Raw genomic sequence first — 12,334 nt, forward strand, 5'->3', positions numbered from 1 at the left:
ATTTGTACTCAGATCTGAAAGTGTGAGAGGAATGGGGTTTTATTGCCCTCAACGCATACTCACAGGAAAGCCTGCCTTCCTCATAGTATAGGCATTGATATATATGGGACCAAACACCGCAGTTTAGACCTAATAAAAGCTCCATATAACATCAACTTAAATGGAGAAAAATTATCACTGCCTCCATCACCAGCCATCATGTCTATTCTTAATCCCCGGAGTCTTAATATTATTCAAATATATCAGCATTGCCTTCCCTCCGTGTGATGCCTGTGCTTTGAGGAAAGCAGCCTTGCCTGTGCTGAGGGCAACAAAACCCAGTGATTTCACACTTACAGATCTGAGTACACATTTGCTGATTGTGCGCATCAGTATTGCAAAAGTCATGTGTGTATGACAGCCAATTAAGAGGCTGACTTCAGCTGTAACTGATGCTTTGTTAATGTTTTGACAACTTAAAGCAAAAAAAGTCTTGAGTTTTCTGAGACAAAATAAACAACCACAGTTACGAGTTTGTCTAAACAATTGCAGATTTGTGCAAGCATTAGTGGATCTTTGTACAAATTTGCAAATGTTTTTACAGACTTGCAACTCTTTGCATGTATTTGCAGATCCTCACACACATTTCCAGATCTGTGCACACATTTACAAGTCCGTGCACGCATTTGCAGATCTTCACACACAATTGCATATCTACCTACACATTTGCATATTTGTGTACAGATCTTTGTATGCATTTGCAAATAGTTGTGCAACAATAGAAGCTCCATTACCAACCCTTGTGGATGATGCATTAACAGGGACTAATGTACCTGATTAAGTGTCTAATTAGTTATAGCCCTTAATTATTTTTGTCTTATCAGCCTTGCCTGGATTAAATTGACTCTCTTTTAGAGAGCCTTATCATTTAGCACAGCTCAGATGATAGTCAGTCTTTTGCTCCCTTACAGCTCTTCAGTTCAGAATTATTTGCTAAATAGTATGTAACTCTGTCCTTTAAAAGGTGGTTTATGGGAGAAAAGCTGTTAAAAAGGCACTGCTAGCCTCTTAGCTTGTGTTTAATTCACCAGCGGCATGTAGGGATACCCAGCCTCAGTAACAGAGCCACAGAAATGATGCGATAAAGAGACATGTGCTGAAGTTTAGTAACTTAGTATCCAAATACCCAAATCGGACCATTAATCCCTGATAATTCATCGTCTGAACAGCCCTTTCTTTTCTGGGTCCCTTAACAAATCCAAAACCTCTCCAGTTTAAACCCAGCTTTGCTGTTCTGCTTCATCCAACATGTGTTTTATGTGATGGTCTCTTTTCTCCCGGAGGGTGTCTTCTACAAGAAAAAAGCTGCGACTTGTTTGTCTCTTTGCTGCTGCAGAATTTTTAACCAATATCTTCTTTTTCTAACTTTGCTTTTTTGGTTTCACTGAGGGAAATTGCTCTAAACTAAACATTGCTGCCATTATGCCACCAGGATTGTTTTTTTAACATATTTTATTTGTATCACCAAGGCTACCATGGAGCAGCTGGAGGTCCAGGTGTTTGGGCTGGGGCTATCATCTTCTTAATCAGCCTCATCGCCACCGGCTCCTTCATCCTCTACAAGTTCAAAAGGTGAGCCATGACATTTTAAAGAGCTGTGACGTAGAGTAAAAACAGAAAGTGCGAACATTCCCACTAGAGAGGAGGTTATGGGCCTGGTTTAGCTGAAGCAACTGCAAGCCTGTAAACAAAGGCGGCCTGTGGAAAGATTAGCATGGAGGCAGCTATAGCAGCAGTTTGATGAGAACTGGACAACAACTTTAGATTTAAAGAAGAGCAAAGGACCACAATGGAAGCAACCGGCTCCACTGACATAAAAACAGCTGCCTAGAGTTTGCATTATGTTGTTACTACGCCAAATACATCCTGTTTTGTCGCTCTGATTGGCTCGTAATGAATGACAGAGCATTCGTGCAATCACTCTTTTCGTTTAGTTTTGAAGGTTTTGTCTTTCTCGTACAGGGGTGTTGCTCAAAAGGATTAAAAAGAACCCATGCAATGGATAAAGAAAATCACTTATCTGGTTTTTGGAAGGGTTATAAAGGACCCTAAGCTGACAAATGACGTAGCACAACAGTTCTTGCTTTTCAGATGATTTTATATACAAAAGCAAACTCAATACTTAAAAGAAGCCCCCAATAATATTACAAAAATGTTGTGAAATGTATCACACTACACTGACTAATTTGATGTGCTTAAAACAATTATATATTTCAAAAGTCTGCGTGTATACCACTTTACAAACATACAAGGGCAAACTGAAAAGTTCATAGGCTGACCAGGAAGAAACTTGGCATGCATTAAACTCAACCTTTCTTGATATTAACGGCATGGTTTCCTTCCGGATAAACCCACACTGAAGAACTCACTCAGAGCTTTGAAAAGCAGCTCTAGAGACATTTCGTAAATATGGATAAAATGCGGTACCATGGTGTTATTAAATATCTGCAGAAAAAGGGTTTAGCCCCCAAGGACATTCATGCTGACATGGTCGCTATTTGCAGAGCCTTGAAGATCACCCAAGGTCTGAACGTCTTACCACCCAAGAAAACGTAAACCGTCTTCACTACATGGCGATAGATAATAGACGTTTAACTTTGAATCAGATAGCTAATGCTGTAGGTCAGTGTTCATCAACTGGAGGCCCCAAACGGCTTCCTATCGGGCCCCCAGAGAATTATCAAATTCGGAAAATATGGAAAAAAAATGCATGCTTTTGTTTAACTTTTTTTCTTGAAGTTTAGATAAAACCTTCGCACTAGCAACTTATCAAACAAGAAGCACACAAGTGTATTTATGTAATTTGGCATGGTAAATGCATACTTAGCATTCTAATCTTGATCAAAGCCGTTTTTTTTTTCTGTGTCAATATTTTACATTTAGCTGTCTGAGAGCACAGTTTCCCTTTCTGAGAATTTACACGGAAGATCTGTTTACTGCATGTGTTTTTGGCCATTAACAACAGCCTGTTAGCATCAAACTCAGCTCAGAAATATGTAGCAGAAATATCTTAATTGCCCCCTTGTGGCTGTCTGCAGTATAGGTGATAGGGACTGGTCTCCCTGTTAAGGGCTTAAAGCTTCATTAATTTTGGAAGGAGAAGAGAAGAGAAAAATATATTTTACAAGAATATGAGACCAAAATATGAATTTTATTTTAGTTTATTACAATGTCTGGCCCCCACAGCGTCTGTTGAGAGAAAGGGGCCCTTGTGCAAATGGAAATGATGATCCCTGCTGTAGGTGAACAAGTAGAGATCGTTCCATGGGTGCCACAGCTTTTTGCAGGGGGAGACTATGTTGAAAAATTTACAGTATCTGGTCAAATTCAACCATTGCATCATGGTCAGCCTATGATCTTTTCAGCGCCCCTCATAATGAGTCATTGTAGAATAATTCCATTATTTATATTGATATAAAGGGCTTTATGAAGTTTGGGATTGTGCTATGACATTAAAAAATGTATTTTAAAAATGATTTTTAGTCATTGTTTGATCCCTTTGAGCTGCAAAAACATATGATCTAACCAAATACAGGCAAAAAAGCAGAAATTAGTGGGAAAATGCAGGGTACTGCAAAATTCCTCTGCATCCTATTGTCAACTTGCTGATTACAAGTAATAACCTATTGAAGCATACATTGAACCAAATCAAATCTTGCTCAAAAGCACCGTATCCTCCATCCTGGTAGCTTGCATGGGACGTACTGTAATGTTTTGTGTAGCTGCATGACTTCTCTTCACATCAGTGTCACACCAGCAGCACCTCCTTGTGTCCCGAACACAAACTTCCACCTTAAGTCACTTAAATTAAACCATGCAGTTCAAAAACTACAGCCCCATCTTACAAAAACCAACAAATCCCACAGTCCTTTGCTTAGGGCTGAGGATGCCTATCCCCCGCTGTTTTTCAGGAAGCTTCCGGGCAGCCGCAACGTCTACGCCCAAATGCACAACGAGAAGGAGCAGGAGATGACCAGCCCCGTCAACCACAGCGAGGACACGCAGCACATCATCCAGGGCGAGGAATTCATCGACGACGACCTGGACTCGCAGACTCTAGGTAACGCAGGAGGTAGCCCCGCCTTCCGTTCCCTTATAAGGACTACCACTAACCACTGCTACTAAAACCCAAGCCACTAACACCAGCAGCTAACACACACCAAGGTACTGGAGGACTTCCCCTTTTTAATTATTATTACAGAAAATGTTCACTTCTTAACCTCCCTTTGTTGATCTAGAGGCATCTCATGTCCATCACCAACTTTCACCAAATACAGTCATAAATATTTCATTTTATTGTGAATATGATAGTGTCAGAAAATTTTACTGTCACAGATTGAGGTTTATTAATCATTTACAAAAATGTGTAATTGCATTTAAACTTTAGGAGTGCATTCATGGAGGGCAAAAAGAGTTCAGGAATGTGGCCGCTACCATTGACCACTACACGGTGCTGCAGTACCAGGCATTTTATTTTCCATCTCTCAGAAACAAGGCATTTTTGTATCATCTTACAACCACAGAAGAACTGAGATATTAATTTAAAATGTACATGTTTGTCGTTTTTTACCCTTATACAGCATTGTGACATAATTTAAATCAGTGGTTCTCAACTGGTTGGGCATCAGGACCCACCACTATCCCCTTATCAGAAATCGTGTCCCAAATGATTTAAAATTTTTTGATTGCTTCAGTTTATTTATGAAAAATGTTGCAGTTTAGACCAGTGTTTCCCATCCATTTTTCCTTGGAGCCCCACATACATGTACTCAAGAAAAGCGGAGCCCCCCAAGGACCCAAAAGAGAAGACAAAGCGACACCCTGCCACCAATTTCAACAAAGGTTTTAATTGTTTCACTGATGCATAATTTTCTTATCAAAAGACCTTTTCATAAACTACTTTATAACTGCTTCATCATGGTTTTAGGCAGTATTTGCCAATCTAATTTTGGCAGCCTCAGAGCAGATAAAGCCTCGTGCCTCCTCTAAGATCTTTGGTGCCCCCCTGGGAGTCCAAGACCCCAGGGAGGGAACTAATGGTCTAAACCTTAAGTGAAAAAAAAAACATGACTGAACAAAGAGACGGGCAAACTCAAACATGTTAAAAGTGCATAGATACATATTTTTGTAATGAAGAAACTCACTTTCAAGACTCAAACAAGAGAAGTTTGTAAATTGTTGGACACCTTGGACTAGATATATCTACACATTGAATCCTACTTTAAACGATGGAATCTATGTCATTCTCCTATCTAATTTTTTGTTAAGCTACTCAAATGTACATAGTCGTCTGATGTTGAAACTTTTTTTAATGTTTTAATTTGATTTAATTTTATTATAATTTTTAAATTTTTTGTTTATATAGTGTTTATTTATTATTATTATTATTATGTTTACTTGATTTATATATATATGTATATAAATCAATTAAACATTATATATATAAATATATAGATATATCTAGATCTAGATCTAGATCTAGATATATCTATAGATATATATATATATATCTTATTTGATGTGCTATTTGTGAAAATGTGCCGAGGGCTGAGGACTTGGATCTGATTATTTATTTATTTATTTGTTTATTATTTCTCTGAAAAAAAGGAACAGGAAGTCTTGTGGCCAAGTTGTGCTGTGGAATGTTATGGCTCTGTTCTTAATAAAATTTGAATTTAAAAAAAGTGCATATATACAAAAAACATGCATGCATACTTTTTTTTTTCTTTTACATTTTTTTGCTCTCTTTTCCCAGGACAGCATTCAATCTTAGTAAATCTGTGAGGAATTACCTTGTTATCTTGGGAATAACAGCTCTGTTATCCCAAAAAAATTAATTAAATCAGTTTGGAGAATAAGATTGGAGGCTGAAATGTACTTGTTATCACAGGAAAAGTAAGTAAAATAAAAAAGTATGGATGTCTGTCCACTATGGGCTTCCATACATTACAGTTTTGTCGCCACTGTTTTCTGGGCACTTGTTCGTGACCTACTGGAAAGAGCTCTGCGACCTACTTCTGGGTCCTGACCCACCACTCGAGAACCACTGATTTAAATCACTAATAAAAGAGCCAGAACTCAGTGATGTTCACATTCTGATAGACCAGACGTATACAGTAGAGGAGAATCCTTCCCCTACACCATTGCCAAGATGAAAGTCTACAAAATTATGGACAGTTTGATCTGATAGTTTGATCATTGCTTATGCAAAACTCTTCCTATTTTCTAGATCAAAATTGAAATGATGAGATGCTATCAGTGCTACTGTGACTTTCGATCATCGTTTATTTTAAAGAGCATTGTGGCAGCATGGTAGCAGGCATTAAACAAAGCTATGAATGTTGAGCAGTTCAGTTTATAGACAGAGCATTTGACCAGGACTGGAACACAATGGAAACCATCACACAGAAAGACAGTTTAGACTTTGTTCCACTCCAAAACCAGACTGCTAATATGCCGCTATGACATATGTTCCAGGTTTAATGGTGATTATTTAACCAGTGAATTCAAGTGTCTCCAAAATGCGCTCTGTGTTCTTTTTCATCACTAATTTCGTCGTCCTGTGTCTTTATTGGCAGGCAACCACTCAGGTGTGGTCCTGAGCATCAACTCCAGAGAACTGCACAGTTACCTGACCAGCTGATGGCTGCCATGGCAACGCTAACGAGCTAGCTCAGCCTAGCCGGCTAACGAGCACAGGGACTCCACTCTGCCTTCCTCCTTTTTTCTTCCCCCCCTTTTTTTTCTTTGTTTCTTCTTCGTTGGACACTTCACCTCCACTCCATGGCCTCCTCAACCTCCTCTGCTCCAGCTTTCGTGTTTTTTTTTTTTGTTTTTTGTTTTTTTCTCTGGAGAAAGGACTGTTTCCCCCATCTTAATCTCCTTTCAATGGGAGTCTTTACTTTTTATATTTCACTTTGTTCCTCTTAACACTTGGCGCAGCAGCCCTGGAGACAAGCACTGACACCCTCAGAGGACAGAGGTCCTGAAGACGTCACACTAAGAATCCTCACTTATCTGTGTTTTTGAAGAAAAACATGTGTACGTTCTCTGTTACTTATCAACACTCAGAAAGCATGACTCACTGCGCTGGTTTCATTCACAGTCAGAGAAGGTGTGACCGTCTTTACAAGGATGCAGTGTGCACAAATGTAAAGTCAAATTCACCATATTCACAGGGTAGAGTTTTCCTTTGACTTCCAGCTGATGTAGAGGATGACAGAGTAAATCTTTCAGTATCTCATCATGCACATCCTACCCTGCCACTGATTGGTTCAAATCTGTTGCCTTTGCCCGTTTGGAGGGGTTACGCCAACTCCAAACACTCCTCCAAAAAAAAAAACATTCCTCCAACAAAACTAAATATTTGATTTTTTTTTTTTTTTTCAGTTAAAAAATGTTAGTGTAGATTTTTGTGTAATTTTGCAAAATTGTAGGTAATGTGCAGAACTTTTAGGCATTTTTGAGCCCGAATTAGAGGCTGAAGTAAGAGGTGTAATGGCGAGTATGCCCACCTGAGGCCACTATGAGGTGGGGAAGGAAGATCGACACAACCCCAGTAGCTCTGGATGTCCTTGCATCAAACCTGTGCAACATAAAATTAATCTGGTGAAACAATAATAAAGTCCACACCTTTAGGTCAGAGTGAGGGGTGGATGTGGTGAGTAAGCACAGCCTAGGGCAGGGGTTCAAGAACTTTTTAACCCAGGACCCCCAAAATAATGGTGCCAGAGACCATGACCCCTACTGTACCTGAGGGTCCTACTGTAACTGAAGGCCCTACTGTTCCCATGGCCCTAGTGTACCTGAAGGTCCAACTGTACCTGAAGGACTTGCTGAACCTGAAGGCAGTACTTTCAAGAAGGCCCTGCTGTACCTGAAAGCCGTACAGTACCTGAAGGCCCTACTGCACCTGAAGTCCCTTCTGTACCTGAAGCCCCTATGGCACCTGAAGGCCATTCGATACCTGAAACCAGTACTGAACCTGAGGACCCTATGGTACCTGACAGCCCTTCTGTACCTGAAGGCCGTACTTTATCTGATTGCCTGACTGTACCTGAAGGCCCTACCAGGGGGTCGCAACCCCCGCTCTAGTAGTATTAGTGTGGTTGCCATGAGCCCCAGGTCGAGTTGTGGATGTCTCAAAGGTTGGTGGTTTCTGGGCATAATGCCAGGGGTGAAAAGGCTCGGACAAAAGAGATGCCATTGTGCTTGACCTTGGCTGCACACACGTGTTGACGTGGGTCAAGCTTACAACACTCTACAGTACTTCCCCCATAATTTACCTAAGTAAAACAAGAGCTTTAAAAACACTTAGAATCCAAGCACACTTACACAAAAACCTGCTTACTTATACTAAAAGGAGAAAATGTAAACTGTCCTCTAGCTCATGGTGGTTGTGGCCCCAAGGACTGAAGGGCATTCTTTTTATTAATCTGAGCCCACAGTGAACTAAAGTCAGAGGAAAATGGCTGCTGTGTGACTATGGTGAATTACAGCTAATTTTTTATATACTCTTGCTCTCTTTTGAGTTATTCTGTCCTTTTCCCCACAATGACTCTCTTCATAGGCAATAATATCCTCTCTCTGTGGAATGTAGGATTTGATAAACCCTTGTGGACTGCATATGACAACATACAAACACAAGAGGGCGTTGTTGCACTTTCTGAAATCCCCTCACAGTCACAAAGAGAGATCAGAATAAATACTGTAAGCTCACCTTTTCAGACCCCGCTCCATTCATAGACTTCACATCAGAGGAGTTTGTAGGGTGGCGTTTATATCAGCGCCACCTTTTTTGTCCATCCCATGGTGCCTAAAACAGCAGATAGGAATCTGCTCAGTAACATTACCTGTTAAGTTTATTTATTTCTAGAAACAGAATGCCCCTCCCTCCTCCTCCTCTCCCTCTTCCTCCCCACTTTCCCCGGGTCAGAGAGACTCCTGGAGACAAAGGTCGCTGTCATGGAGGGAAGGTGTAGTTGATATTTTACTGAATCAGCCTATATTAGGCATAGCCCGCGGTGGATTCATGTCTCCTCAAAGGTTTGGTTTGTTGTGTGTAAATGTGTAAATATGAACAATCTCCACTTTGTATATATAGTCCCTTTGACATGTGTGAGTGTTTTACACTTCTACCAAATTACACAGCCATTTATTTTGGAGTGAACCTTCACTGAGTCGAGTGAAAAATTCTCACTGTTTACAATCCCTCAACGCCACTGTAGGGCTGGGCAATATCGACCAAAAATCATGCCTCCATCTCTTTTACGTGAAAGTAACATATGCCAGATAGATGACCATAATAATGAATATCCAATATTGGGAAATTTTTCTTTGTTTTCTATCCAAAATTGCAGATGAACTCCAATGCACTATCAAAATTGTACAAAAGCATTGGCAACATGTACAGGTGGTCAAAATTGTCTCCACTTTTAAATACCATGTGTTTTACAATGATCAAATCTCACTAAATGCATCAGTCCTTTGTATCCAAAAGTACAGGAACATAACAGTCATAAGTCATATTTATGACCAAAAGAGAGAAAGCAATGTCCAAACTGCAAAAATATGTTGGCAACATTTGGAAAAGTGGTTAGAACTAGCATTGAGTGGAGTAAATCCTTTCCTCTGACCAGTTCTACCCATCCATCTGTCTTTACCCAGAGTTCATGACCATAGTTGACGGTTGGAAGGAAGATTGACCGGTAAATCAAAAACTTTTCTTTCCGGCTCAGCTCAATCTCCGCCACAACAGTCGCAACACTGCTGATGCTGCACCAATCCGTCTATCAATCTTGCACTCCCTTTTCCCCTCCCTCGTGAACAAGACCCCAAGATACTTGAACTCCTTCACCTGAGGCAGAGACTCAACCGAAGGAAGCAATCCACAGTTTTCCAACAGAGTACCATGGCCTCGGACTTGGAGGTGTTAACACTCATCCTTGACTTGTTGTATAGCCTAAATGAGCCAAGGGAAATTCAGAATAAAGAGCATTCTGTACAAACAAGGTGGGTTCCTCTACAGCAGTGGTTCTCAACTGGTGGTTTGGGGCTCAAAAGTGGAAAATAATGTGGCAAGAAGTCTATGTAGTCTTATATATGTCATTTTCTTTGGAAAACAATGCTCTTTTTTCCAAAATAGAGAGGGAAATTCTCCATAAATCTTCCTGCTTTCTCAGCAGTTTGGAGAAAAATAAGATGCATGCATGCATGTTTGCTTTGTCCTGTCTCTTTGTTCGACCATCTTTTGTTCCGTTTGGGTTCAAAACTGTAACTTTTTTCCTCAGATACACTTGAGTGGTTGGAAAGTTTAGGGTTAGGGTTAACCCTAAGGAGGTTTTGGTGAGTCTGGATGTCCAACCAGTTGAGAGCTACTGCTCTACAGTAATGCTAACCAGTTTTAAATTTTAAAGTAGCAGCCAGAAGTTCTGTGTTTATCTTGCCCATTGAACTGATATGAGGAATTAAAGCTCCTCCAGTGGTTAAAGTTAAGACGTTAAGAGAACTTTATCAATCCAATTCTGCTTGTGACCCTCGTGAGGAAATGGAGGAGATACATGTCAAACAACTTATTTAACTACCAATTTGGTCATGCAAATCTGCTTAAACAGGGGAAATATGTCCCTCTATCATTTTCCATTTTTGGCCAAGAGATGAGTGCAGCTAGCAGTAAAATTAGGCGAGCCCTCTATTCTCTAGATTTTTAGCACGAGATGAGAGTAAGAAAGTCCTGACAAGACAAAAACTGTCTTACCCTGCATGTCTGAAATGATATTGATATATCTTAATAACTAGACTTATTGCCCAGCCCTACACCATTGCCTGCTTCACATACACTCCTTTTTTCTTCCATTGTAATCTCATGTGTAAGATAATTATTTTGGTCTTCATTGTTAACTGAAAATAATTCATTGTCTTATAGAGATCCTCACAACTACACAGTGGAAACTATGTATATGGATATTTTTGATACACTTGTCATTTTCTCAGTACGTGTAAACACTGGCTATGGTTTCTGTTGCCTTTTGCTGATGTTTTTATGGTTTGTTTGATTGCACTAATGATGTAAGCAGAGCTGTGGACACGTACATGGACAGCCTGAATCAGCAGGTCTTTGGATATGAAGGCCTTTAAAAACCTACCAATAACACGACACCATCCCTCAGTTTGTCTTATATTTGATACAAACAGACCACATCCACTCCTTCTGGTTTACGCTTCATCTTTTGTACATATTCTGCTCATGGTCGACTTGTTCTTAGTTTTCTAGTGATGTGTCGTCATTGTATCGGGGGAAAGTGGGAATTATGAATATTCCAGTATAATAGTGAAGGAGTTTCACAGCTGATGGCACCAATCAAGAGGTTTTGACCACACTGTTTTATTTTCTCTTCTGTTCTTTTCTCTGGTACATTCAATTTGTTGATTTTTGCTATTAAAAACAATTGTGTGTCCTCATCAGGGAGCATTGTGCACTCACCCTGCATCCTGGAATAAATCACTCCCATAACTTGTACGTGTTCTGGCTTTGTCTGCATATTATCAGCTTTATCATTCTGGTTTTAAAGACTGCACTATTTTATGCTTCTGCAGCCTGTTGGACCAGCTGTGCAAAGTCCTATCTTAGACCTAGGTCACACATAGGTAGTCCGTTCTGAAAATGGAAGTGAATAATCAATTCCAAACACACTGCTACATGCTGTGAAGAGCACACCATGTTTGTCCGTCGCTGTGCAGGCGAAGCAGAAGTTCATGGATAAATAACTATTTGCAAACTATTTTGATGAAATACAACCTGAATTCCAAAAACTTTGGGGCCCTGAGTAAAATGTAAAAACAATGCAATGATTGCCAAATCGCATAAAACCATAATTTATTCACAATAGAACACAAACAACGTGTCAGATGTTGAAATTGAGACATTTTACCATTTCATGATAAAATATTTACTCATTTTAAATTTCTCAAAAAAGTAGGGACAGGGCCATGTTTACTCCCATTCTTCTCTGATTCTAGGTGTCCAGCCAGTCTTCGGTCTTCTTTGCCAGATTTTTTGTTTTAATAATGCAGTAGCAAAAAACTTACAGAGCATTGAGAGCAAACATAGAGTATAGTTATGTCTTTCCTTAGCCATAAGGTTTGCTCTATCTAGCAAACTTTAAATTCACAGTAATAAAAAGTCATTGTACATGAATAAAGCCGTCAGTTTATGAAGACAAACTTGTTACATATCAGTAAATTATACTGTTACAAATGAGGGTCATGTAAAAGCTAAGATTTTATAGGAGAAGAT

At 39.7% G+C, this 12,334-nt stretch overlaps 1 protein-coding gene across 6 annotated transcripts in view; it reads left to right on the plus strand.

The window, feature by feature from the left end:
• Nucleotides 1-11,539, plus strand: part of sorcs2 (sortilin-related VPS10 domain containing receptor 2) — a 543,426-nt gene extending 531,887 nt beyond the window's left edge. For 2 of the 6 annotated variants that reach the window (XM_041779627.1, XM_041779632.1), the window contains 3 exons: nt 1,509-1,611; nt 3,906-4,111; nt 6,618-11,539. In XM_041779627.1, the coding sequence (XP_041635561.1) occupies nt 1,509-1,611; nt 3,906-4,111; nt 6,618-6,682 (374 nt within the window). In that variant the 3' untranslated portion in view covers nt 6,683-11,539. Of the gene's footprint in view, nt 1-1,508; nt 1,612-3,905; nt 4,204-6,617 lie in introns of all 6 variants that reach the window. The other 4 variants (XM_041779631.1, XM_041779633.1, XM_041779628.1 and 1 more) reach the window with 3 other exon arrangements.
• The last annotated feature ends 795 nt before the right edge of the window (nt 11,540-12,334 follow it).

Source organism: Cheilinus undulatus, linkage group 22, assembly GCF_018320785.1.
Source record: "Cheilinus undulatus linkage group 22, ASM1832078v1, whole genome shotgun sequence".
NCBI lineage: Eukaryota > Metazoa > Chordata > Actinopteri > Labriformes > Labridae > Cheilinus > Cheilinus undulatus.